The sequence below is a fragment of the Paroedura picta genome, chromosome 18, assembly GCF_049243985.1.
Source record: "Paroedura picta isolate Pp20150507F chromosome 18, Ppicta_v3.0, whole genome shotgun sequence".
Taxonomy (NCBI): Eukaryota; Metazoa; Chordata; class Lepidosauria; order Squamata; family Gekkonidae; genus Paroedura; species Paroedura picta.
The window spans coordinates 14,501,962-14,529,071 of record NC_135386.1 but is presented as its reverse complement, the minus strand read 5'-3'; the positions used below and the strand labels follow the sequence as shown (position 1 = coordinate 14,529,071).

General features: G+C 48.8%; 1 protein-coding gene across 5 annotated transcripts; it reads right to left on the bottom strand.

Annotated features, from left to right (window-relative positions):
- On the bottom strand, nt 1-27,056 carry LINS1 (lines homolog 1). Of its 5 annotated transcripts, none has more exons than XM_077317280.1 (7): nt 26,896-27,056; nt 21,372-21,902; nt 21,182-21,271; nt 19,760-19,901; nt 18,220-18,819; nt 10,138-10,318; nt 3-6,864 (listed from the first exon to the last, which is right to left on the bottom strand). In XM_077317280.1, exons 2-7 carry the CDS (start codon nt 21,774-21,776, stop codon nt 5,994-5,996), a joined length of 2,289 nt encoding a protein of 762 aa, XP_077173395.1. In that variant the 5' UTR covers nt 21,777-21,902; nt 26,896-27,056; the 3' UTR covers nt 3-5,993. The 5 variants fall into 5 exon arrangements, with proteins under 5 accessions (XP_077173397.1, XP_077173395.1, XP_077173394.1 ...); XM_077317279.1 differs by lacking the exon at nt 26,896-27,056 and adding an exon at nt 25,235-25,370; XM_077317278.1 differs by lacking the exon at nt 26,896-27,056 and adding an exon at nt 25,198-25,331.
- Between the last annotated feature and the right edge of the window lie 54 nt (nt 27,057-27,110).

Sequence of the window (27,110 nt, the reverse complement as noted above, 5' to 3'; positions counted from 1 at the left end):
AAACAGATCTGCAAGCAGTTACCGGAACTGCTTTTGCTGCTCCAGAAACTCGGTATGAATTCCCATTTCTCACAGACCGTCTTAAGAGATTTGCCTGCATCCTTTGGAAAGTGAGTCAGTTAATTGCAAAGCCGGTTTAGCCAAAACTAAGAAATGCCAGACTGGAACATCTGAAATGACATATGTGGGATTTTGTGTAGGAAGGTAGCACAGAAATCCTTTGATGGAAAAACCTCCCTCAACTTAAAAAACAAACACAAATGAATACGTTAGCACTTACTGGTGGGGGGGGGGGGAGGGGGAAGGAGAGATACTGCAGAAATTTTGTTCCTTGCTTCAGGGACCATAACTACGTTTGAGATCACACACAAAAAAGGGGGGAGTCCAGATATTAAAAGGACATGGGAGTGCCAAGGTGACACTGGAACATGTGAGGAAAGGGGTTTGACTTTCCCTACAGAAACAATTATTGTTGTTAGTTGTGAAGTCGTGTCCGACCCATCGCGACCCCATGGACAATGATCCTCCAGGCCTTCCTGTCCTCTACCATTCCCCGGAGTCCATTTAAGTTTGCACCTACTGCTTCAGTGACTCCATCCAGCCACCTCATTCTCTGTCGTCCCCTTCTTCTTTTGCCCTCGATCGCTCCCAGCATTTGGCTCTTCTCCAGGGAGTCCTTCCTTCTCATGAGGTGGCCAAAGTATTTGAGTTTCATCTTCAGGATCTGGCCTTCTAAGGAGCAGTCTGGGCTGATCTCCTCTAGGACTGACCGGTTTGTTCGCCTTGCAGTCCAAGGGACTCGCAAGAGTCTTCTCCAGCACCAGAAACAATGATAGGTAGTAACAAATCATCAAGTATCAGTTAGGAACAGCCATAATGCAAGACTGTGAAGGAATGACACACCGTGTGGTTTACCTGAGCAGGATCTCTTTCACAAGATCAAGAATAGCCAAACTTTAAAATTAGGGCTAACTCCTCTATTGAGGCCCCCAATTTTATTGAGTCTGCGAGCACATTTAGAATTTTATAATGGGGAAATGACAACACAGTGACATAGAAGGCTGAGGCCAGCGACAAAATGTACATTGAGTACTAGGGCCGATTACAAAATGTTGGGGAATGGTTGGTCAACGAAGTCAGCGGTTTTTGGGTCATGTGCTCCAACGAAACAGAGAAATGTCAGGGTTGGCTTTTTGTTCGGGGAAAGAAGAGCTTTGGGGAAGAAGGAAGCGGGCACTAGGAAATCCAGTGGAGGGTGTCGTAATTATACCGCCACCCCAGTTCACAATATAAAACAGCCACATCGATAAAACAATGCTGAATAAAGAACAAAAACCCAGCTCTCGCCCCAACCTGCCTCCATTCACCATCCAGTTGTTAATTTTGTTAGTGGAATTATCCAGTTGGGGGAAAGAGTACAGAATAAAAGAGAAAAAGGGAGAGAGAGGAGAGAGAAAGTCCCTTTGTTTATAGGCCCCCATGGCCTCAACCGTAGGCTTGGCAGAAGAATGCCATTTTGCAGGCCCTGCAGAACTTTTGGCAGCTCCGTTATTTCTATACTGCCCTATCCTGGTTGGCTCAGGGTGACTAACAACAGACTTCAAGGCAATTATATCAACAATAAAAACAATTTAACATTACTATAAAAACCGCCTCCTCCTATAATTTAACCCTGTGATTCACAATTGCACAGAGCTTGGGGCTGTGAACGTGAGAGTTAAAATCTTGAATTTGATTTGGTTTCCAGTCTGGAACTGGAAGGGCACAGGTGTAATATGCATGCTCCGTGGGGTTCTCGTAAGGACTTGAGCTGCTGCATTCTGGACCAGCCAAAGTTTCCGGAGCAGCTTCAAGGGCAGCCCCATATACAGTGAGTTACAGTCTAGTCTTGAGGTGACAGTTGCACGGATCTCAGCCGCTTGGGTGGATGTTGGCAGTCAGAGAATCCCCATGTTGGTGAAGCAATGGGCTAACCACCCATGATCGAGTGTTGAACACTGCTGTCAAGTCTAACAAAAAGAACAGTGCAGACTCTCCTAGATGCAGCTGGTTCTGCAGATCGTCCATAAGGGAAACTAGAGCTGTCACCACCCACTGGTCAGGGATTATTTGTATATGTACGTACGTATGTATATTACATGGCTCTTGGTCATGTAAAGGTCTCTTAAATGGAGACCTTATATTTGGGTTTGGAAATATACAGTAATGACTACTATGTCCTAACATGGCTACAGGCTAAGTGTAATACCAAATTACAGCATTGGTTCCTAATTGCTTAATAAGAGGTTTTAATATTGGGCACTTGCTTTCCCTGGGACTTGATCTCTGTCTAACAAACCTAGTGACCCAGGTATAATTAAAGAGTGCTCTACATTTGAAGAAGAAGAGTTGGTTCTTAAATGCTGCTTTTCTCCACCTGAAGAGTCTCAAAGCGGCTTACATTCACCTTCCCTTCCCTCTCCCCACAACAGACACCCTGTGAAGGAGGTGAGTCAGAGAGCCCTGAGATTACTGCTCAGTCAGAACAGCTTTATCAGTACTGTAGCGAGCCCAAGATCACCCAGCTGGCTGCATGTGGGGAGCATGGAATCAAACCTGGCTCGCCAGAGTAAAAGACTGCACCCCTAATCACTACACCAAACCAGCTCTCTTTGATGGTAAACGAAAACATACAGAAATACAGAAGGCCTCATTCTTCTCATAGCACTAGTGAGGTTGAGGGGTGGAATAGGGGGGGGGGACACCCATATTTCCTCCAGAAGAGCTCTGTTGGCCATTTGGCCCCGCATCCTGTTTCACACAATGGCCAGCCAATTCCTCAGGAGGCTCAACAATAGGGGAAAGAGGCCAGGGCCTTCCCTTGATGTTGCCTCTTAGTCCTGGGTCCTTGGAGGTCTGCTGCCTCTGTCTGTAGTGGTCCCCCTAACTCACCATGGCTAAAACTAGGCATGGACACAGAAAAATAATTGTAATGTTCAGATTCAGCCTGAATCGATTCCTTGCCTCCGTGCAGTCACTCTGGCATTCCTCGGCATTCCAAATACCAGCCAGGAGGAACTCCATTTCACTTCCGAGATCAAGCTAGGCCTGCAAAAGAGCAGGCCTAAGGAGGTCTGCTCACAACTCTAGTCCCTAGGTTTTACTCTCAGGAAAGCGGTTTTAGGAACTATCCGGGTTTTCTCACATCTCTCCTCCAACTGATCTTCCAAGATTGGGGTGCCCCATAGCATTTCACAAATTTAAAAAATGTCCCGTTTTCTACCATGCGAAGCATTCCTTTAAAGAAAATATAGCGTTGACAGTTCTCATTGGTCCACATAAAAACGACAGGCGAGATGCATAGGATTCTCCCTTTTGCTAAAAGAAATGCAAAAGAAGAGGCACTGTACTGCCTGAGTGAATTTGGATTTAGAAGCCTTTGTGCCCAGGGCTAACACTCCCTCTGCTGGATCTAACTGCTCTCAAGTAGACAGAGGAATGCAGAAGTTTATCCAGGTGGGTGACTGTGTTAAGCGACTGAAGAAAAGTTGGGGGCAGCAGCACCTGTAAGGCTCCCTTCTCGTCTTAAAGGCACCACTGGACCCAAATTCTGTTCGTAAAATAATTCAGTGGCCCATAATCCTTGGCACCGGAGCAGAAGAAGATCTTGCGCCTCCAACTCGGGAGCGACGTTCAGCAGTAACTCACTTGAAGAACAAGACATTCGTGCCCGGTAGCATCCCCTGCCTGCCCTCCTTACATCACCCAGAAGTCAACGGTGTTGCCCAACCGTGATGCACAAGATTATAATTCAAACAACTCGCAGTGCTTGAGATGCACAACCTATGAGATTTTTTTTTTAAGGAGTTGAGTTGCCAGGGACACAGCTGAGGTTGACTCAGCTGAACTTCCTGTTCCTTTCGGTGTTCACCCAGAAAAAGTGGTATAAACCTAGGCAGTTTTTTGCCTACGGCAGTGGCTCTCAACCTTCCTAATGCTGCGACCTTCATGTTGTGGTGACCCCCCCACCATAAAATTAAGCAACTGTTCTTTCACAGAGACTAAACTGAAACTGACCCATGGCGTGAAGATCTATTGTTCATGATTATATATAAATTGTTTTTTTCCCCAGGGTTTCTCAGTTCAATTCTACCTCTTGCCCCACCATGCTGATCTTGCTCTTTTCCACTGCTCAAGACAGACGAATGCTCTGTCTCGCTCTACCCCGCAAGGCTGTTGTGTAGATGCCCCCCCCCCCAGCCAAGCTGCTTGCCCTGCCGCGACCAGGTTGAGAACCACTGGTCTATGGTGGCAACATGCCTTCAATGAGGTAACAAGCTACACAATTACTCTAGTGACTGTGTGGAATTTCAACACACACTTCCATTCCAATTTTCTCTTTGGGAGCCGTTAACAGTTCTTCCCATTTTCTTATCTGCATTTCTCTCCTAGAACATTCTCCGATCAAATACAGTGTGGAATGTAACATTTAATGATTCACTTCACTTATACCCCACTCCCCTTAATTGGGAGTCAAAATGCCCTGCAACCTTCCCCACTCCTTCACTTTATCCTTTTGAGGTTGGTTTAGCCGAAAGAGCATGACTGGCCTAAGGTCAACCTTCCATGGCAAAGCAGGGAATTCGAACACAGATCCCCTCAGATCCTCGTCTCTCTGACCGCTACACCATGCCAGCTCTTACTGTCGTAAGTTCTTATTGGGCTGTGCCTGTAACATCATTATTAACAAACAACAACACAATTCATCCTTCTTTTGTACACAGAAATTTAGATTTCCCCTCCCTCTCTCTTTCTAGGCATGTGCACCGGGAAAGACTTGGTACTTTTCAGATCCGAGTTTTTGCGATTCGGTGACTGAAATCAACCAACTCTCTGATTCGGGACATCTATTCGCGTTCGGCCAATTTGGAAAACTCAGATTCGGTGGAATCAGCCACCAGACAGCTGATCCTACTGCGGAGACAGGCATGTCCAGGGAACAGCTTTAGGTCCTTTCAAATATGCAGGAAGGGCAGTCTGCTGAGCAAGCCCCAGGAGGATCAGAGAAGGCGGGGATAGGGCTGACATGTCAGCTCTGTCCCTACCCTGTCCGATCCCAAACTGCAGCCGGCTCTAGAGGGGTTGGGGAGACAGAGCACAGGGCTCTCTGCGCCCTCAGAGGAGATCCTGTGGAGGAGATTCTCAGGATCAGCTGTTTAGTGGGGTCTTTCTCAATCAGCTGAATCATACCCAAATCTCTTCAGGCTCCTCTGATTCGGCTCCATTAAACTGATGGGGTGTGCAATTTTGCTTGGATAAGCCCGAAAAGGACTCGAATCATCGCCGAATCAGGTATTTTCAGGCTTACCAAGCTCAATTACCCATCCCTACCGGTGACCTCCCAAACATAGCGCATCACTGGCATGGGTTTCTGCCTTCAAGGTGCTCAACACACCTCCCTGATTTTGCACTGCTGGGTAGGCAGGTTTTAATCAAAGGACACAAAGCCTTGCATCTTTTGGCTTGCTGGGACAAAAACCTAGGCTAGCACAAAAGCACACATCCTGTTCCTGGGCAGACATAAATGAAGCCACCTCCCTTTCCTGAAGGTAGAATCCTCCCTGCTTCAGGACAGCACATATATTTTGATGGCTTTTAAAAATATTTTGTTCTTTGTGGCCTGTATAACTTTCCTTTTTGTGGCTGTGCCAATTCTTGATTAGGAACGGTACCCTTCTTAGGAGCGTGGAGCAACACTGAATATTTAGAGTCAATAATTCAATTCAAGGTGTCACGTTTTTAATTCCCAAAGGCCTCCATGGCAGATCCCTGTGGGCAAAACCATATCCAGCAGGCAGAACTGTTTGTTCTTAAACATATCGTTAGAGCCACAATTACACGGAGTCACCTTTCTGTGCCAGGCCAGACTTGCTTTCAGCTATACTGACAACTCCTGCAGAATTCAGCCCAGGCCGGAGTTTTCGGTGCACGCTAATCTTGTGGGCGCAGCCTTCCTACGCCAGCGTGGGAGTGGAGATACGGCAGAGTGGTGAGGAGTCAGGCATAGATTTGCATGCCGTGCAAACTGCGTCAACTCGACCCAACAGCTTCAGAAGAGCAGCTGGGTTATAAGGGAAAAGATTTCTTCTGTGCAGCCTGGACACAGATTTGTGCAGCTCTTGCAAACACTTCACTGATTTCCAAAGCAGCCCTTCAGCCAACATGGGGTGGCCTGGGGAGGTTTGGGACCAAGAGGGGGGCAAGACAGTCAAATCTTTGGTTCCCGGAGGGGCCGTGTCACATTCCATGATTTCTGCCAGGCCCTCTGTAGAGCACGCTTGGGTATTCAAGGGAGTCTGGACTCTGTCTGCCAAACACACCTCTTCTATTTCAGAGTCTTCTGAGCTGTCATAATCGACCAGTCTTTGAGCGCTCTCCCGTGAAGACGTGTTGTTGGACTCTCTCAAGGAACTGAGCCTGCCAGGTTTGACAGCTCGGTTGTCAAACTGACGCACAGCAGTGCTATTCTCGGAAGAGGTCAGGAGGTCCTCTGGATCACCCAAGGCGCTCTCGGCATTCACCTGTGACAGGCTGCTGTTCTTTGAAGAAAAGCTGGGGCTTCCACTGGTTGTGGGCTCGAGGCATTCGGAGATAGCGGCAAAACAGTGCCAGTCTTCGGCCAGAAGTTTCAGGTACCTTACCAAGTACTCCAGGAAACAGGTTTCCGACGAGATCAGGAAATCGAGAAGAACGGAGGCGTCAAACGCAACGCTTTGCAACAGGAATAAGAAGATGCAGTGGGGATTGCAGCCATGCCTGTGCGTTGGAGCTGTCCAAATCTGGGCCTCTGAAAGGCATGGAGGACGGGCAGCTTTGGGCCAGGACCTGGAAAATCAGCAGGGACACAAAGAGAAAGCAAGGTGAGGCTCCTGAACCAGCATTTTCTCAATGATGGTTACCCCAAACGGCCAGCTGGGGGCTGGGTTTGGAAGCAGCGGCCCTCTGATCCTTTGTCACTTCTCAGAGGTGGCCATAATACCTTGAAGAGCAGCCTACCCCAGAATTATACTCCTGCCTAAACGAACCCTTGATCTCATCTCACAATGATATTGACTTTATAAAAGGTAAGACAAAAAACAAGACGAGTTGGGGTTTTATGCCCCATTTTTCACTACCCGAAAGAGTCTCAAAGAGGCTTACAGTCGCCTTCCCTTCCTCTCCCCACGACAGACACCCGATGAGGTAGGTGGGGCTGAGAGAGCTCTGCGAGAACAGTTCTAGCAGGACTGTGACTGGCCCAAAGTCACCCAAGCTGGCTGCATGAGGAGGAGCAGGGAATCAAACCTGGCTCTCCAGATTAGAGGCTGCCGTTCTTAACCAACACACCAAGCGGGCTGTCTCTACCAAAAGGCTTCTGTTGAAACTGCTGGATAATTTCCGAATCAGACTGAAAAGCAGTCTGATACATTAATAATAATTGTGTGCTGTCAAGTCACAGCTGACTGATGGGGGACGACAGAGACCCTGTCAGGTAGGTGGGACTGAGAGTGCTCTAAGACAGGGGTAGTCAACCTGTGGTCCTCCAGAGGTTCATGGACTACAATTCCCATGAGCCCCTGCCAGTGTTTGCTGGCAGGGCTCATTGGAATTGTAGTCCATAAACCTCTGGAGGACCACAGGTTGACTACCCCTGCTCTAAGAGAATTGTGACAAGCCCAAGGTCACCCAGCTGGTGGCACTTGGAGATGGAGTGGGGAATCAAACCTGGTTCTCCAGATTACAGGCCAGTGCTCTCAGCTGCTTTACTTCTCTGAAACAACCAGACAGTGCATTAAATCAACGACAGGTTTTTGTTCTTTTTCCCAAAACCAGGTTGAGCAACAAGCTTCAAAGATTACCGATACAACAAAGTATGCCCTCAAGTGGATTCAGTGCATAAGAGATACATCAAAGTCCAGATACACATGAAACCTTGAGGCCAAAACTACATAAATAATCCTTTATTTCATCACAGGGAGGCAACTGTACCCAGCACAGTCCTTTAACTCACCTGTGCAGCTGGCAGCAACATGAGGGAGAACTAAAGGGAAGCAAACACAGGAAGAAGCATGCCTATGCATTTAGGCAGAGTAAGGTGGGAATGGGATGCTAGAATCCATGGCCAAAAGTTCAGAACGGACAAAGGGAACCCATCCTGACTCAACTGAACTGTTGAAGGCCCTATCAGAGGACACAGTGGTGCCCTTGAGCATGCAGATGCGTTATGCGCTCCCCAATTGCTTCTAGCTTATGAATTAATGATATCCAAAATGGCCTGCTTGGTTCTTGCAATCTGAAGGCTTTCTTGCCTAATGCACTAAAAGGGCATTGAGCAGATTTGTGGAAGAAAGGCCTATCGACAGCTATGAGCCATGGCGTGGGTCAGAATCCCCTTTTTCCTGCCAGGAGTGTTTCAAACTGTTTATAGAATCATAGAGTTGGAAGGGGCCATACAGGCCATCTAGTCCAACCCCCTCCTCAACGTAGGATCAGCCCAAAGCATCCTAAAGCGTTTAGCCTTTCTGCAACCATTTTGGAATTGTAACCATTTTCTCATTCTGTCTTGCTGCTAGATGAGGCGCCTACGTCAAGGCCAGTGCTTTCTGCCCAGTTATCTGTGCTGGCAGAGCTCCCGGACTCCGCCCCTGGGTTTCATGGTATTATGTCTTGCTTGCTACTGTGTACCTAACGGCTGCTGGAGGGCAGGAGGCTGAAGATCTAACTGGACTGTTCTGATCTGAATTGGCCAAGACGGTCTATGAAGTCCTAGGTGACACAGCTTGAATAAACAGTGCGTAAACAGAACCTGCATGTTCAGAGGCAGTCAATCTCTCAAACTCTACAAAATAGTGCCGGGAGGCAGCCCTAGAGGGGAGGTTGGGCTTCCATGCTCCATTGGCCGACCTTCCCAAACAGGATTTTGACAGAACTAGGGGAGCCAATTCTTGGGTAGGAATCAGGCAAGGATGGGACAGGGGTGGGGGGATGATGACAACGACTGCATGTTCGAATGCTTTCCCACATAAAATTCCCCACAAATTAAAAATAACAACAACAAAAGAATAAATCAAAGGGAAAGGTTGTTCCAGCCGATTTGTTTGCAGAAAGCCAGTTCACAGTCTATCACAACGTTTATTTAGCCTGCTTTCTTGTTGTAAACATCAGAACCCTGAACTGGCACTAGGAGCCTTTGAAAATCACCTCTGTGCTTCTCTCACCGCTTAAAACCTCTCTGTTCTGGTCCTGTCTGCTTGCATTTTCATTGAATTCTTTAATTTTGCAATGGCTCGAATGTTTTAATGTTTTTATGCATCCCACCTGCGGGACCCTGACCGGGTGGGAAAGTGGCACAAAACTCTTTTAAATCTATCCGTTCAACAAATCATCCGTGGGAGTCTCTTTTCTCTCCTAATTTTAGATATAAAATATGCAACTATTTCTGACATCTGCCCCGATGGTTTCATTCCCACACACTCATCTGCAGGGCTCACTGTTGGGATTCCCCCAGCCCTGCGGAGAGAATTGCTTTTCCATCTTCCGGAGAAAGTTCAGCTCCCTGAAATCCCACTGACTGCAGAACTGTGACAAGACCTTACGCAGGTCAGATCTCTTTCACAAGATAACAGGAACCCTCTCCCATTCAGGTGACATGAACAATGTAACCAAACACCTCAACACCCTTGGAAGAACGCTGTGTGCTTCTGAATGCCGCTTGGCAAACCAACAAGAAGCAAGTTTAAGTAGGTAATAGTTTCCTCAACGCAAAAGCTGCCAATCTCCACTCCCCTGTCCTTCGAAGGGGGCTGGGGAAAAAAACCCAATTCTTATCCAAGTTATTTCAACCAACCTGTCAGCTGAATCCTCATGGAGGAGGAGAGGGGTCGGATTTAAAGGGGCTTCACACCAAACCATCAGGTGAATTCTGGCTGCCAGATATTCAGCAGCCCGTGGCCTTCTGCGGCCCAGATCCCTCGTGGGACACCAGCCAGGGCTGATGGGGTTGGGCTTTGTCTGATGAAGAGCCAACTGTAAACTGGCTCTTGTGAGTCTGCTGCACGGCTCCTCTATTCTTTGCGAAACATGGATCAATAATTTTTCTTTCACTAAACAGCCACTCACCTCTTAAACTGCAAGTGAACCCGCAGTAGGGCTTTTGCAGCTTCAAACATGTCGTCGTCTTGTTCTATGAACAGCTTGGAAAGCCATGCGCAGGGGTGGTCAGAGGGGTGGCCACGAGGAGCAGCTCCCAGGTGGTTCTTTAAGAAGGACAACAAAGGGCCCATCACGCTCTCCAAAAGTGCTAGAGAGGGAGAGAATGTTGCAAATTAAATCCACTTTCCCCTCCTTTCATAAAATCATAGAATGATAGAGTAGGAAGGGACCTCATGGGTCATCTAGTCCAACCCCCTGTACTATGCAGGACACTCACAACCCTGTCGCTCATCCACTGTCACCTGCCACCCCCTTGAGCCTTCACAGAATCAGCCTCTCCGTCAGATGGCTCTCCAGCCTCTGTTTAAAAATTTCCAAAGATGGAGAACCCACCACCTCCCGAGGAAGCCTGTTCCATTGAGAAACCACTCTGTCAGGAACTTCTTCCAGATGTTTAGATGGAATTTCTTTTGCATTAATTTCATCCCATTCATTCTGGTCTGTCCCTCTGGGGTAAGAGAGGACAACTCTGCCTCATCCTCTGTATGGCAGCCTTTTAAATACTTGAAGATGGTTATCAGATCCCCTCTCAGTCGTCTCCTCTCCAGGCTAAACAGACCAAGCTCCCCCAACCATTCTTCATACGTCTTGGTCTCCAAACCCCTCACCATCTTTGTTGCCCTCCTCTGGACACGCTCCAGTTTGTCTACATCCCTCTTCAACTGGGGTGCCCAAAACTGAACACAGGACTCCAAGTGAGGCCGAACCAGAGCAGAGTTCTTTTAAAGGAGCCACACGTTTGCAGGGGGAAATGGAAAGGCTTGGAGAATGCACTTTCTAAATGCTACGAAGGGGAATTAGTAGCCCTGACTTGCACCCATAGGTCATAACAGAAGGAAACCCTTGGCAACACCATACAAGGTAAGCGCCGCTCAACTCTCAAAGGGAACTTTGCACACAGGGGCTTGACATAAGAGATGCTCAACTGGCAAAGGGAATATTACATACACAGTGGACCATGGATGTCCCAAGTTAAGCGACACTCAACTCCCAAAGGGGACATCATATACACGGTGGCCCAAGGTAAGTGATGCTCGACTTGCACATGGTGGACCATCAGGGGTGGTGGAAATCACCTGTATGGTGGACCATCAGTGGCCTGACTTAAGCAGCACTCAATTCAGTGTGTTACACAAGCTGCACAGCCTACAGGTGACAAACTGATGGTACGAGACCATGATTCTCTCTAGATAAGCATCCTTAGTACGCTGTTTTCTTTTTACTCTTTAACAGAATAGGCAAATCTTCGAAACAATACATTTTGAGCCCTTGCTGGTTATTAATTGGCCCTCATTTATCATTCCACTACAGAAGCAGTAAGTAAAGCAGGCTTCGTCCTGTGTCCTTTATCACCTAGAGGCAGTTTCTGCTTAGAAAGTTGCTTCCAGCAGCTCTTGCTGATCAAGGGGCATGAGGGGAGTGAGGGGTCCCTCAAGGGAGGATTAGAGCCAAGGGTTGCTTGCACCAAGGCTGCAAGATCACCTATCATCTCCGGAGGAAGCTGCAAAAACTGGAATTTGCAGCTCATCACTCACAGGGAAAGGAAAACTGGTGATCTGCAGGTTTATTTAGTTCATCTCTAACCTGTCTGTCAGGATTGTTAGAAAACCCTGTCATAAATTAGCCTGAGTTTCTCCATGACAGTTAGATTAACCTTTGCCGCTTGGTGCCTGGGAGCTCCAGGCCCCTATATCATGCATGCTTGTTAAAAGTGAAACTATGTTTATGTAGCCATTATCTCTGGAAGCTATGAATGTTCTTTTCTTTGAAGCCTCTCGGCTGGGCCTGCTTCTGGTAACCATAACACCTTATCTGAGCCTGAAGACAGCCAAGGACATGTGAAAGTAACACTGTTTTTAATTGTATCTGTCTCCTCTTCCTTCCTCCCCTCCCTTGGGAACTTTCAAGTTTTGGGCGGGAGAACTGTATTGATAAGGAGAAGCAAATCTGTCCTCAAGCAGATTTGACTTCTCTAGTCTAGGTGTATGAAGTATTTCTCAATAAAACTTTCTATTTCAAAGAAGTTGGTTGTGAGTACTTGCAACGTCTGACATTAAGTCAAATCTCACAACACCTTTCGCCTGCCAACATGCAGGACGAAGGTAATATCTATACTGAGCAGGAAGAGGGTCTGGATTGGGACTACTCTCAAGGCGAAGTGGCTGTAGCGGGCTCGTTTAGCTCAGGAATGGCCAAAGCCCTGGGGGAAGCGACTCCGGGCCACTCCGAGTTCCTGGAAAGGCACATCACCGAACGCAGGCGTCTGTCAAAGTATGACCACCTGACAGGTGATGAGCTGTGGCCTGAGCAACTGCCCGTGGGGGTCTCAAGTCGAGGATTGGCGACCACCCTCGAGGTGCAGGAGTTGCAGCAGAGGATCAGCAGGGTGACCAACTGGTTGCATGCGGTATCGGGAGAGCTGGCTCCGGAGTCGCAGCGCGAGGCAAGGCGCCTGCTGCGAGAATTGCAAGCGGACTTCCGCGAACCAGGCGGCCAGCGTGCAGGAGACCTCCCAACCCTGAGGGAGCGCGAGGTGGCGGCGATGGACGCCGCGGCCGAGGCCGAAGCCGCAGCCCTGGCGGCGGCGAGGGCAGCAGTGCATTCGTCGGGCGAAGAGGAAGAAGAAGACGACCTTGGGGCGGCTGCTGCCGGGAGGAGAGCGGAACCCCTGGTGCCGGTTTGGGCTGTGGTCCAGGCAGGGGCAGATGGAGCCAGAGCCGTTGGAGTGCAAGCAGCGGCAGCAGCGGCAGCCGACGGAGCGGCGGTGACTGGTGGCACGGCAGCGGCGGCGGCAGGAGCGGCGGCAGGAGTCGGTCGCGGGGTGCGCCCACGACCCCGAGGAGCGCGGGCTCCAGTGGATTGGGGCCCGGGTCGCCTGCCTCCCCATCTGAGGGGGGTCGAGATGCGGAGCACCTACAAGTTTAAGGCCTGTTTCTCGGGCGACTCGTCGGCTTTTCCTTCTTTCCTGGTCCACCTCCAAGCTTACATGATGGACATGGGTTTTACTTTCCATGATGATGCCGAGCGCATTCGTTTCGTGGGAGAGTGCCTAGATGGAGAGGCGGGGAAGTGGTTCATGGATCTCTACCGTTACAACCCGAGAGCCGTTAGGAACTACAATCACTTCCTGAGAACCATGCGCCTGATGTACGTGGAGCCCTTTGAGAAGGAGACGGCGGAAAAGCAACTCAAGGCCCTCAAACAAGGGACAATGACTGTGGCCGAGTACGCCCGAGAATTCAGAAAATTATCGGCGGCCGTTCCGGATTGGACGGAACCCCAGAGGGTGCATGCCTTCGTGGGGGGCCTCTCCGGAAACCTGTCCAGCAAGTGCCTCCTCCTAGACGACCCGTTGACCGTGCTGGGCTGGGTACAGCTGGCGGGAGAAATGGAAAGCCGTCTTGAATGGGCCGCTGAGTACAGTGGAATCAAGGAAAAGGCGGGGGGGAAGACCTCCACCCCGAAGAAACCCAAACCCAAAGCTAAACTGGATCCCAGCGAGCGCACTCGCCGCATGGAGAAGGGATTATGTTTGGGCTGCGGCCAGGCTGGCCATTTCCTTGCCCAGTGTCCAGCAAAAGCTGGGGCGGGGAGTTCGGCGAGCACCAAACCAACGGGTGGAGCACCAGCCAAGGCAACGACAACGAAGAAAGCGGCCCCAAAGAAGACCGCCAAGTCCCTGCTCGCCCCGGCTGGGGCAGCGACTGTGGTGGAGGAATATAGTGGCAGTAGCCAGTAGGAGGAACTGCAATCCGGAGAGCAGTCGGGAAACGACGACGACCTGCTGTAAAGGCGCCCCGCCAGCAGGTCTCCGGCAGGGGCAAACGCGCGGTGAGTGACTCTCCCCTGGTTCTCTTACCCGCTACTCTCACTGAACCCAGCTTGGGGAAAAAATTGGGAGTACGTTGCATAGTGGACTCGGGCTGTACCAAAACCCTGGTGAGCCCAGCAATGGCCGAGACTTTGGGGGTAGGGAAGGTGCCTCTGAGGGAGCCCCTACCCATCACTCAGTTGGATGGGAAATGTGTCCCGGGGGGGGGAGGCAACAGTAAAAACGCTCCCTATGGACTTGGACATTGATAAACATTGGGAGCAGATCCAACCCCTGGTGGTACTTCATTCCGCGTTCCCGTGTGTGTTGGGGCTGGACTGGCTGTGCGAACACGACCCCACGGTGAAGTGGAAAAAGGAGACAGTAAAGTTTTCGTCCCCGGGGTGCAAGCAGCACTTACGACCCCTATCCGCCTCGGGCTGCCAGACGATGGCCGCGGTGGCGGAGGCGGGGGCACTAGCCCTCCCACGGGAGTATCGTGAGTTTGAGGATGTGTTTGCTGAGACCGAATGCAATCAGTTGCCTCCCCATCGAAAGACAGACTGTGCAATTGAACTGAAAAAGGGAGAGCCGCTTCCTAAAGCCAAATTGTACTCTATGAGCCCGAGGGAAATGAAGGAGCTCCGGGAGTTCCTGGACAAAAATTTAGCCAGGGGCTTTATTAGACCGGCCACTTCCCCCCTGGCTGCCCCAGTACTCTTCGTGAAAAAGAAGGATGGGTCCCTTCGCCTCTGCACGGATTACCGGGGGCTGAATGCTGTTTCTACCTGCAATGCCTACCCCTTACCACTGATTAAGGATCTGTTGGGGCATTTGGGGAGGGCCCAGATTTTTACCAAGTTGGACTTGAGGGAAGCTTACTACAGGGTCCGCATAAAAAGGGGGCACGAGTACCTGACGGCATTCAATACCCCCTTGGGCCAGTTTGAATACCCCGTCATGCCGTTCGGCCTCGCCGGCGCTCTGGGCGTGTTCATGAACATGATTAATGAAATTATGCATGATTTGTTGTATCAGGGGGTGTTAGTCTACATTGATGATATTTTGGTGTATTCTGACAACCTGGAGGAACACGCGAAGTTAGTCCGGGAGGTGCTTAGCCGGCTGTGGAAGCACCAACTGTTTGCCAAACTATCGAAATGCGAGTTCCACCGGGAGGCGGTGGAGTTTCTCGGATTCCGGGTGTCCAGGGCTGGGATTGAAATGGACCCGGGCAAAGTCCGGGACTTATTGGCCTGGGAACCGCCCAGGACAAGGAGGCAACTTCAGAGTTTCTTAGGCTTCGCAAACTTTTATAGAACTTTCATCCCCAATTTTGCCAAGGTGGCATTGCCCTTAACGGACTTGTTAAAAACAAAAGATGGGGGCAAAGCGGCGAATCGGCCGGGCGCGCCGCTCCAGTGGTCCCCCCTTTGCCAGGAGGCTTTTGAGCGTTTAAAACGCCTTTTTACGTCTGAACCGGTGTTGGCGCATGCTGACCCATCCAAGCAATTCACAGTGCAAGTAGATTAGTCGGATGTGGCAATGGGGGCCGTGATCCTGCAAGAGGGAGAAGACGGGAAACTGCACCCCCTAGCCTACCTGTCTAAAAAGTTTTCGGGGGCAGAGCGCAACTGGGCAATTTGGGAAAAAGAGGCAGCTGCAGTGAAATTGGCTCTTGCTACATGGAGGCATTGGCTGGAAGGGCCTTCCGTCCCGTTTGTGGTTTGGACGGACCATAAAAATCTCCAAGCGCTCAAGCAGCCTCGCTCCTTGTCAGCCAAGCAAATGCGGTGGGCGGAGTTTTTCTCCCGGTTCAACTTTTCTCTAAAGCATCTGCCGGGCAAAATGAATTTTTTGGCGGACGCCCTTTCTCGCTTGCCCCAGTACAACAACAAACGAGATCCATTGGTGGACACGGTGTTCACGCCCGCCCAGCTGGGGTTGGTTGCCGTGACGCGTAGTCAAACAAAAGGGGGGAGCCCGGTCCATGGTGGGTGGGTTCAGAAGGAGGTCCTACAAGACACTGAATTTGTTTCCCTTCGCCCCGCCCTGGTCGACAAGGGGGGCCTGTTTTTCAAAGATGAGCGCCTCTACGTTCCAGCAGCGGCGCGTGGAGAAGTTTTGAAATTGTGCCACGATGCAAAGACTGCAGGGCATTTCGGCTTTGTAAAAACCCTGCACCTGGTCCGAAGACACTACTGGTGGCCAACATTGAGAGGGGATGTGGAGAAATATGTGCAAGGCTGTCCCACCTGCCTTGTTTCCAAACCTCCAGGGGGAAAGAAACGAGGATTACTGCAGCCCCTGCCCACCCCTTCCTGCCCCTGGTCCGATGTGACGATGGACTTTATCACTGACTTGCCTCCCAGCCAGGGTAAAACTGTGGTTTGGGTGGTAGTGGATGCGTTTTCAAAGCAAGCTCATTTCATCCCCTGTGTGGGTCTGCCCTCGGCGGCCAAACTGGCCTCTATGTTTGTGACTCACATAGTCCGACTACATGGTATCCCTAGGAGACTGCTCACGGATCGTGGCTCCCAGTTCGTTGCCAAGTTCTGGCGGGAGTTTTTGAAGCTGCTGGGGGTGGAACAAGCCCTGACCTCTGGCTACCACCCTGAGTCCAATGGACAAACGGAACGGGTGAACCAAATTCTTGAACAATATCTACGTTGTTTCATTAACCACCAACAGAATGATAGGGTCGCCCTCTTGCCCCTGGCCGAGTTTGCTTACAACAACGGGGTGCATGCGTCCACTGGGGTATCTCCCTTTAAGGTGGTGTATGGAACTGACCTAATTGCTGCACCCACCTGGGAACTGGTTTCCACTGAAGCTCCTGATGTCACTAAATGGGCTAAGAATATTAGTGCAGCTTGGCCAGCCATTGTCCCTAGCCTCGAGGAAGCAAAACAAGCGTATAAGTCCCAGGCAGACAAAAAACGTGCGCCTGCACCAACCTGGAAGTTGGGAGACTTCGCCTATCTCTCCACAAAAAACCTACGTTGTCAGCAAAAGTCTAAAAAATTGGGTCCCAAATTTGTGGGACCTTTCCCCATTGTAAAAGTGATCAATGATGTAACTGTTGAATTGGGTTTGCCGAAAACTTACAGGAATGTGCATCCGGTTTTTCATTCCAGCCTGCTGCGGCACGCCCCCTTGCCGGATATGTGGCACCCTCCGCTCTCAACGCCAGTGCCAGTCTTTATTGACAAGGACACCCACTACGAAGTCAACCAAATCTTAGACTCTCGTTTGCACAAAGGCCGGCTCCAGTACTTGGTGGATTGGAAAGATTTCCCTTCGGGGGAGAGGGAGTGGGTTGATGCGGGGAATGTGAAAGCCCCTCGCCTTCTCCGTGCATTCCATCGAGCTTTCCCATTGTGCCCACGGCTGGTGGATGCGGGGTAATGGAGGGAAGTCTGTTTTAATGCGGAGGGATGTCAGGATTGTTAGAAAACCCTGTCATAAATTAGCCTGTTTCTCCATGACAGTTAGATTGACCTTTGCCGCTTGGTGCCTGGGAGCTCCAGGCCCCTATATCATGCATGCTTGTTAAAAGTGAAACTATGTTTATGTAGCCATTATCTCTGGAAGCTATGAATGTTCTTTTCTTTGAAGCCTCTCGGCTGGGCCTGCTTCTGGTAACCATAACACCTTATCTGAGCCAGAAGACAGCCAAGGACATGTGAAAGTAACACTGTTTTTAATTGTATCTGTCTCCTCTTCCTTCCTCCCCTCCCTTGGGAACTTTCAAGTTTTGGGCGGGAGAACTGTATTGATACGGAGAAGCAAATCTGTCCTCAGGCAGATTTGACTTCTCTAGTCTAGGTGTATGAAGTATTTCTCAATAAAACTTTCTATTTCAAAGAAGTTGGTTGTGAGTACTTGCAACGTCTGACACTGTCTCTTAAGTACCAACAGCTCTGGCTGATGCATTGGTTGGGGGCAGGGGTAGACAAACTGCGGCCCTCCAGATGTCCATGGACTACAATTCCCATGAGCCCGTGCAGCGTTTGCTGGCAGGGGCTCATGGGAATTGTAGTCCACGGACATCTGGAGGGCCGCAGTTTGTCTACCCTTGGTTTGGGATATGGGTATTCCTTTGTCAAGTCAAGGCAGAGAAAACGGCTGCAGTCCATCACATCTGCCTACCAACCAGGCCTTAAAAGCAAGATTACCTTGGGCTTCACGTTCCGAAGTCGAGTTCTGAACCCCGATCTCTAAAGCTTTAAGCAGAATCAAGCTTAAGGCTCTGAGGGACACGTCGTCAGGACCACGACAGATCTCCAGTTCAGGCCTAGCGGGACTCCCTGCAAAGCGGGCAGCCTTTTCACCAACAAACGCTCGGCTTAGCCATCCAGATTCCACAAACTGCAAAACGGCGTTTGCGAAAACGACTCTGTCTTCATCCAAATGAGGGTCTCGCAGGGATGAGGGGGGCACCTTCCCCGTTACTAGGTCTTCTCCGGCTCTACAGAGAACGCATCTTTTCAGGAGGACGACAGATTTCTTTTTGACGAAAGCGTGCACAGGAGAAGTGGTCAGGGCCAGCACCTCAGCGGCGTACAAAAACAGCATCCTCTGGCAGGCAGAAGCGACCGCCGTTTGGCTCCTCGAGGCCACCAGCAGTTCGAGGAAGTCGAGAAAGCCGCTCAGGTTGTTCGTGCATTCTGCCGAGGCCAGAACGCCATCAGGAAGAGCAGACGCCTGAGACAGGATGCGGTGGTAAAAGCGTTCCAGGAGACCGTCAAGTGGAGAAAAAAGCTTCTTGAGTTCTCCTGCAATAGAAGCACAGCCAATTTTAAAGTGGGGTGTTTCCCTCCCTGGACACAAAACAAGACCGGTCAAAAGTTACTGGGTCAATGTTCCTGTTTAAATATTGTTCTGCTTGATTGTTATATTTGTTAGAATGTTCTATGTAATTACCCTGAGATGTTCTATGTAAACCGCCCAGAGCAGAATGGAGAGGCTGTATAACAATCTAAATAAATAAATAAATAAATAAATAGGAACAGGCGCACAAACTGCCTTTCAAATATCTAGGAATGAGCAAAGGCATTATAGAGCACGGGAGCTTTAGAGAAGCTCTTCTTTTGAGGAAAGGCTGCGGGACTTGGGAATGTTGAGCCTGGAGAAGAGGAGGCTGAGAGGGGACAGGAGGGCTCTCTTGAAGTATTTGAAAGGTTGTCACTTTGAGGAGGGCTGCTTTTCTCTACCCGAAGGAGGCTCAAAGTGGCTTTCAATCGTCTTCCCTTTCCTCTCCCCACAACAGACACCCTGTGAGGTGGGTGAGGCTGAGAGAGCGTGATATTCCTGCTTGGTCAGAACAGCTTTATCAGGACTGTGGCGAGCCCGAGGTCACCCAACTAGAGGGGAAGCGGGGAATCAAACCCGGCTTGCCAGATTAGAAGTCCGCACTCCTAACCACTGCACCAAACCGGCTCTACACCAAACTGAGCATTTGCCATTGGCTGCCTCTTTGCCTTCCTTGGTGGTCTCCCATCCAAAATCTAACCGCAGCTGACCCTGCTTAGCTTCCAGGTTCTGACGAGATAGGGACAGCCAGGCTGCTCAGGTTGAAGTGTTATTAAAGCTGCTTTAATGGCTCCAGTGTTAACCACCTTCGCCGACAGGGAAATCTCCACAATTGAGATCTGTGTCCTTTCTCCCCCTCTAGTGGGCACCTGCAAAATTCATCCCCGTTTCAAAAGCGGATACCTCCTTTGTCCACACTGTCATCCTTCAGAATTTCTCGGACAGTGTTAGTGAGAGTCCACAGGCATTCTGCTGTCCAGGTGCTGCTGGGGAATCCTGACAGAGTCTCCCAGCAAAACATGAGCCAGGAATTATTCCACGAACCCTGGAGAAAGACAGAGACAGGTCTGCGTCATAGCACAGCAAGTGGGATCCCTTGGGGCTGGAAACAAAATAGAAGCAGGGCAGAAAATATTTAGAAGGTTTTTAAAAAAGTATTTAAAAGGCTGGATGAAAAGAAAGTAAAGTTGACATACAAGATGAGCCTCACAGAGGAGGGATTCCAAAACTGTTCATTCTTTTATTGGTGAGGATCAATGTCTTAATGTTGAATCTTGAACCTTCCTGCAAAGAAAACAAAACTGCCACACCTCTGCACGGCAGAAGCTTACTGCCCCGGCTGCATCCGTCGGGATAGAGATGTCCTGGGCGGACTGGGTCTGCCGTAGTAAAATATCCCCCGTGGCAGTAAAATGTCCCCAGAGTGGTGCCACTGGTGCGGAATCGACCAGAGAGTGGCACTGGCATAAAGAAGGGGGAAATTGCTCTAAGAGTAGCAATCTGGAGACTGCTCCAGGAGGAATGACACTTAACAAGAGAGAAGGTCCGGACCTCCCTGCCCTGGACTTCTTTTCTCTAGATCTCGAGTGCTCTGGGGTCAAGCCCTTGGCATACAAAACACTGGTGCGCACTGGGATACATGCACGGTGCCCATGTCCATCAGAGTTGATAGGAGCCATAACCAAATAGAATCTCAACACTGTCAGTTCTGACTGCATCAATTAGCCATAAGAAGTAAACATAAGCCATGTTCAGAGATCACAGTGAATGCACATCCATGTAACTGCACCATCTTTCTGCCACAAAGAATGAATGCATGTTTGCTTTTAAAACTGACACCAGGGATCAGTACCTGAATATATTGGTGGTTTCAATCACACATTCAGCTATATGGGCATTGAGTACAGCATGAAAATGGCAGGGTACGGCATGAAAATGGAGTATTATCTGGAGTTTTCAAGCCTGAATGTGGAATGGGTGGTGGTGGTTTGGATATATAGGGGTGCTTGTGTAGGCATGCTACAGTCTTAGCAAGAAATTGGAGAACCCCTGTTTTACTTGTTCCTGAATAAAGGGATTTTCTTTGCTAAAGTCTGCTTATTAGGAATATCGACTGGAACCTCCCTGCAGGAAGGCATGGACTATTTTTAGAGTTTCATCTTCCTGCCTCACAAGGTGAACAAGGCACAAAGTGTTGAAGCCGGGATGTAACGATGGATCTCAGAATAAAAGGGCCAGAGAAAAATCACTCACTTTGACGAAAAGAAAAGGGGCAGCACAAAACTGGTCATTTTGCTTAAGAAAAATATACTACCTGAGACTCACCTCTTCTACTAACTGAAAATGCACAAGGGAGACCAAACTTTTACAGGCCATGTGAGACAGCAGCTTATCAGGAGAGCCTAACAAGAAAATCTGCAACAAGAGAGGAAAGAGGGTGGAAATTTCAGATGAGACTTATCAGCAAACCACCCGGCCCTTAAAACCTCTGACCCTTTGAGCAAAAGAAACGTACTAGTTTTGTGTCGATGCTTGCTTCTTTCACAAGAGTTCTAATAATGTCCAGATACTTCTGCTTTGTTCCAGCAGCCACCTGTGGGTCCTGCACTTTGGCTGTCATAATCTCCATCAAGGTCAACTGAAGCAGAGTTATTTCCCGTGCTTGGTTCACGTTTTCATTTGTACCAGGTTCAGCACTGATCTCAGGGGATTGAGCATCCAGAGCAGAAGAGTCTCCAAGGCATGTAACCCCAGAAGAAGACAGACATTTCTCTGTAGGAGACTCAGTTTCTGCTGACGAATATTGGGATGCAACAATAGGATCGAGAAGAGCTGTGTAGCGGCAACTATCTTTTGCTAGTGGCAGACCTGACAGTATCTCATTGTACATCTGCTGCAGGAAATGAAAGTGACTCCCCATAGCGGCCAAATTTAGTATTTTCAAGGATTCTTTATGCTTTTATGGTGCATGGGTTTGGTCACTTTTCCGGTGAATAGTGTTATCCATTAAAGGAGAAGCATTAGAACTTTGTTCCCCTTAAAGTACCTGGATGGAGAGAAAAGACATTGCATCAAATCAGCGGTAAGAACTTCTTAAATTTGTAAGAAGCCCAAGCAAGTCAGATTAGAAAGCTGTTGAGAAAACAAATCTATTACTTGTGTCTATGAAAACCCCACGCCCCGGCCAAAAGAACCAAATTGAAAAGAGTCCACTGCAGTCAAAAAGAATAACACATATATTTTGTGCACCTTTCTCTGAGATTGTCTAGGCCCCAGAAAGGAGCTGGAAATTTTAAAAGTTGCACCCTATCCTAAGGGCTTCTTTAGCAGTGCACAGATATGTACAGATGACCCACTGAGGACAGGGGGTGACAGGACTGAACAATAAAGAATTGAAGAAAGGTTGTTTTCATACCCCACTTTTCTCTGCCCAAAGGAGTCTCGAAGTAAAGCTCACAATCACCTTTCCTTCCTCGCCCCACAACAGGCACCTTGTGAGGTAGGTGAGACTGAGAGAGCTGGGTCAGTATGCTGGGATTGGGGGAAGCTTGGTTTGATTCCTTGGAAATGTGATGTTGAAGGAAAATTTCACAGACACCACGAACAGCGCAAGATTCCCTCCCGCATCCAATCGGAGATCATGAACATATATATTTTTTTACAGCTCCATCCAGCACAAAATATTCAGCAGCAGAATTCTCCTGCATTTCCCTTATTAAAGGGTGATTACCAACCTTTAATTCTGGAAACACAAAAGAATAAGGGGGTTGAGTTTGGCCATTGCGTTTAGCCAGCAAACCAGACAGAACAGCTGCAGAAATATTTATCCTTTAGTGAGCTAGATGGAATGGAATACAAAGCATGGGGACAAAAAATTCAGACAGGTAGACACGTGCACCTGAAGCATCAAAGTTTGTATCCAGTGGCATCCTGGCAAATAGATGGGGAAGAAATGGAGATAGTGACAGATTTTATTTTCCTGGGCTCCAAGATCACTGCAGATGGGGACTGCAGCAAAGACATTAAAAGACGCTTGCTCCTGGGGAGGAAAGCTATGGCAAATCTAGACAGCATCCTAAAAAGCAGAGACGTCACCCTGCCAACAAAAGTGTGTTTAGTCAAGGCTATGGTCTTCCCAGTTGCAGTGTATGGCTGCGAAAGTTGGACCATAAGGAAGGCCGAGCGTCAAAGAATTGAGGCTTTTGAACTCTGGTGCTGGAGAAGACTCTTGCGAGTCCCTTGGACTGCAAGGCGAACAAACCAGTCAGTCCTAGAGGAGATCAGCCCTGACTGCTCTTTAGAAGGCCAGATCCTGAAGATGAAACTCAAATACTTTGGCTACCTCATGAGAAGGAAGGACTCCCTGGAGAAGAGCCTAATGCTGGGAGCGATCGAGGGCAAAAGAAGAAGGGGACGACAGAGAATGAGGTGGCTGGATGGAGTCACTGAAGCAGTCGGTGCAAACTTAAATGGACTCCGGGGAATGGTAGAGGACAGGAAGGCCTGGAGGATCATTGTCCATGGGGTCGCGATGGGTCGGACACGACTTCGCACCTAACAACAACAACAAGACACGTGCACCTGAAGCATCAAAGTTTGTATCCAGTGGCACCCTTAAGATCAACAAAGTTTTATACAAGGTAAAAGCTTTCGTGTGCAAGAAATATTTGCAAAAGCAAATCAGTTTTCAGCTGTTCAACTCACTGCTTTTGGGGACAATCAAATAGCCCAAATTAGCCACAAAAAAATCTGACCTATTCTGTTCTGAGGCTTCCATTCAGAGAAATCTGATTTCCTTGTCACAAGGGTACGTGTTTATAGACAAATATCAGGTTTATCTTATCTCTAAACCTTGTCTATTATAATCATCTGATCGTGCCAACTGATTTGCTTACAACTAATTAGCGGTAAGCACCATGAGTGCTAACTAGCTTGCATAACCATATAGATAACTATTTGGTTCTTTCTTTGTTTGTTTTTATTTATCTGATTACCATAACACCCAGTCCAGGAGACCTCAGGGTGGTGTACAATATAAAAGTTCAATGCCGGAGTTAAAACGGATACAATTGAAACTTAAAATTAATTTTAAAAGTCATTGGCACTACAAGTTAAAAAGGGCAGTGGCCTCTCATCCTCGGAGCAGTCTGGTAGTGATTCTACTCACTGCTGGTAGCTACTTCGTGGATGGTGGGGTCATGAAATAGGTAGACGTTATTTAACTTTGGCCCCAACCAAAAGCTTGGCAAAAGAGCTCCGTTTTACAAGCCCTGTGGAAGCGTGCTAGTTCCGACAGGGCTCGAATGTGCTCTGGGGAGCTCATTCCACCAGGCGGGGGCCAGGGCGGAAAGTTTGGTTGAGGCCAAATGTAACCCTTTGGGGCCAGGGATCACCAACTGGTTGGCATGCATAGAACAAAGCATTCTCCAGAGACTCTGAACTACACAAACAACATATCTGCTAATTTGCAGGTGCAGATGACACACACCTGGCAAGATAAGACAAGGCGGCCAATCGGAACCTTTAGCCTACCTGATCTGCAACTAATTCATCTAACTGTTTAGGATTAAAATACTCTAAGCAAAACAAATTCACAGGCAGTTTAAAGTGCTCGCATTCTGGACTAATTTGCAAGCTCAGCATAAGCTACCACGACACACGGACCACCAAAAAGACAAATAAGCAGGTTCTAGATCCAATCAATTCTGCAGTCTCTGTAGATGCTCAAAAGGCTAAGCTGAGGCTTTGGTCACCTTACGGAAGGCCCAGTTTCAGTGGAAAAGAGGCAAACCTAACATCAGGATTGACTCCCCTGGCTCTCGGTGGGGAAGACCTGCGCAAGGCGGTTATGCTGCAAGTAGGAAGCCACATGAAAGCACTACACATTCACACACAAAACACATGCTTGCTTTAAAGCTCGAACCCTCCAAAGCACAATATAATTGCAACGGATCAATATTAAAGGCACAACCCCTCTCCCACATACTTCCACCCTCCCTGTCTCTGTTAGAAACCTATAGCCACACATAGCAGGACTGTGTCTAGGCATGCCGCAGAATAAGGTCACTGGAGCAAGGAAAGACTGTTCCGTTTCAGACTACACGTAGAGAGTGTGTATTAAATGCACCCTGCCTACAAATTCTAAACCAAAGCTTCAGAGAGAGGTGATAAACCAGCCCGTCCCTTGCATGCTAGCTTTCTGCTTGCGGGGACCTGCAGCGGCACAGCCTGTTGCACCAGCTCAGCACTCCAGCACATCACTTCTGCTCAGCTCAGAGACTCTAAAACAAGCCCCCCCCCCAAAAAAAAACAAACACCACTCAATTCCCAGCAGCACTAACCCAAGCGTTGCCAAGCAACCAGAAGCCTGCAGCATACCTGGGGCGAGCATCTCCCATGCCGTCGCCCCCCTCCCCTTGCTTGTCGCAAAGCCTTCAGCCGAGCTTTACGGCAGCGAGGAAGGTGGAAGCGCTCCGCCTCTCTGCTGATTGAGAGGCGGGGCGGGTCATAGAGATGGCCAGCCTAGAGCGGCACCTACTGAGCCTAAACTTCCGGAGAGGCGGGAGTGGGGGTGGAGGAGTGGAGAGCTGGGCACAAAGAGGTATCGGCGACTGCGACTCCATGCGCAGCTTCCGGTATTGGTTTGAAAGACTGCGTTTTGATTGTATGTGCTTGACGGAACCTAAACAGTTCCACAGGGCCTGCAAAAGGGAGCTCCTCCGCCAGGCATTTGGTCGACCCGAACCACCACTTCCAGTTGGCCCCCCAAGCTCCCCCCCCATGATGGACAATAATCAGTTTAACCCACTGGGTCCCAGTAAGAGTTAAGCTGAGGCTCTTACAATTTCTATTTTATAACGTTATTGTTATGATCTTGTTAAGTTATTATTGTTATAATGTTGTCACCATTACCTGTTACCATATGTTAATTGTATCTTTTCCTGTTTTCTGTAAACTGCCCTGAGCCCTCGGGGAGGGCAGTATATAAATACAATAACAATAACAATAATGCTTTTCCGTTGAATAAAAATGCATTGGACTTAAAGATGCCTCTGGACTCCAGCTTTGTATCAGTCAGTCAGTCACCTTTTATTGGCATAAAACAAGCGTAAAACATATAGAAATAGGATTAAAAAATGCAACGAGATGATAAAATAGGCCATGGGGTTGTAAGCCGTGATTTCTTCGGGTAGTAAAAAGTTCCAGCTCTTCAAGCTTTGTTTCATAGACTGTGTGTGTGTTGCTTTTACACACACACACAACAAATTTGCACACAAACACACATCCCGTCCAACTATATTTATACACACAAACACGCTAAAATTCTGCACCGACGCCACATTCAGATCTCATGGACTATGCACCGCGAGTCACAGCTGCGCATCTAGAACTGAAATAAACAATAATATAAATATTCCAGAGAAAGTCAACAATATGTATACATAATACAGTCATATAGCGCAACAATGATGCTTTAGCATGACCAATCAGTCCATTAAATAAATAAATAAAATGAGTTGCAATGCATTTAACATAGTGCAGAATAATTATAGTATAACCATCAAGTAGTTTAAGGTGACCAGATTTTAACATTGGTAAAGCGGGACACCATTAACCGGTTCTTGATTAAAAATTTGGTCTATATGGAGCAACAAAAAGTTTCATAGAACGCATAGAACGCGAAAATAGTATTGCAATATAGTATTGCAAGATATTAGTGCAACATAAGTACAATTTGCCAGGTGCCCCCATGTGTCCCTCCAAAAGTGGGACAATCTGGTCACCTTAAAGTAGGTCAACAGTCAATTTAAAAGACCCGCTGTGCTTATTTAAAGGGATGGCAACAATATTTATTTGCAACCAAATTCTGACAACGTGACAACAACCAGGTCATTTAACAAGCACCAAATAAAAAATTGTTCTGCTCTCTATTTAACAATATATAGACAAATCATGGGAGAGACGAGCGGGGCAATCCAGGCGCCAACGCCACGCAATGAGCTGAACCGATAAAATAGAACCCTCTTCCTGCGACCTACCGTGTTTTCCCAGCTGTCGCCTCCTCTCCGGAAGTGTCGCGTTGCCCCGCGCCGCGCCCGAGCCCCTTTGGGGCCGAGAGCGCGGCGGGTGGGCGTGGCTTCCGCGAGGCCCGCTCCCTCCCTCCCTCTTGCCCCCGCCGCGCCGCCCAATCGGGAGAGCCCGTGGGTTGCGGCGCGAGGGCGGGCCGGGGGCGGGGCCCGGAGGCGAGCGCGGC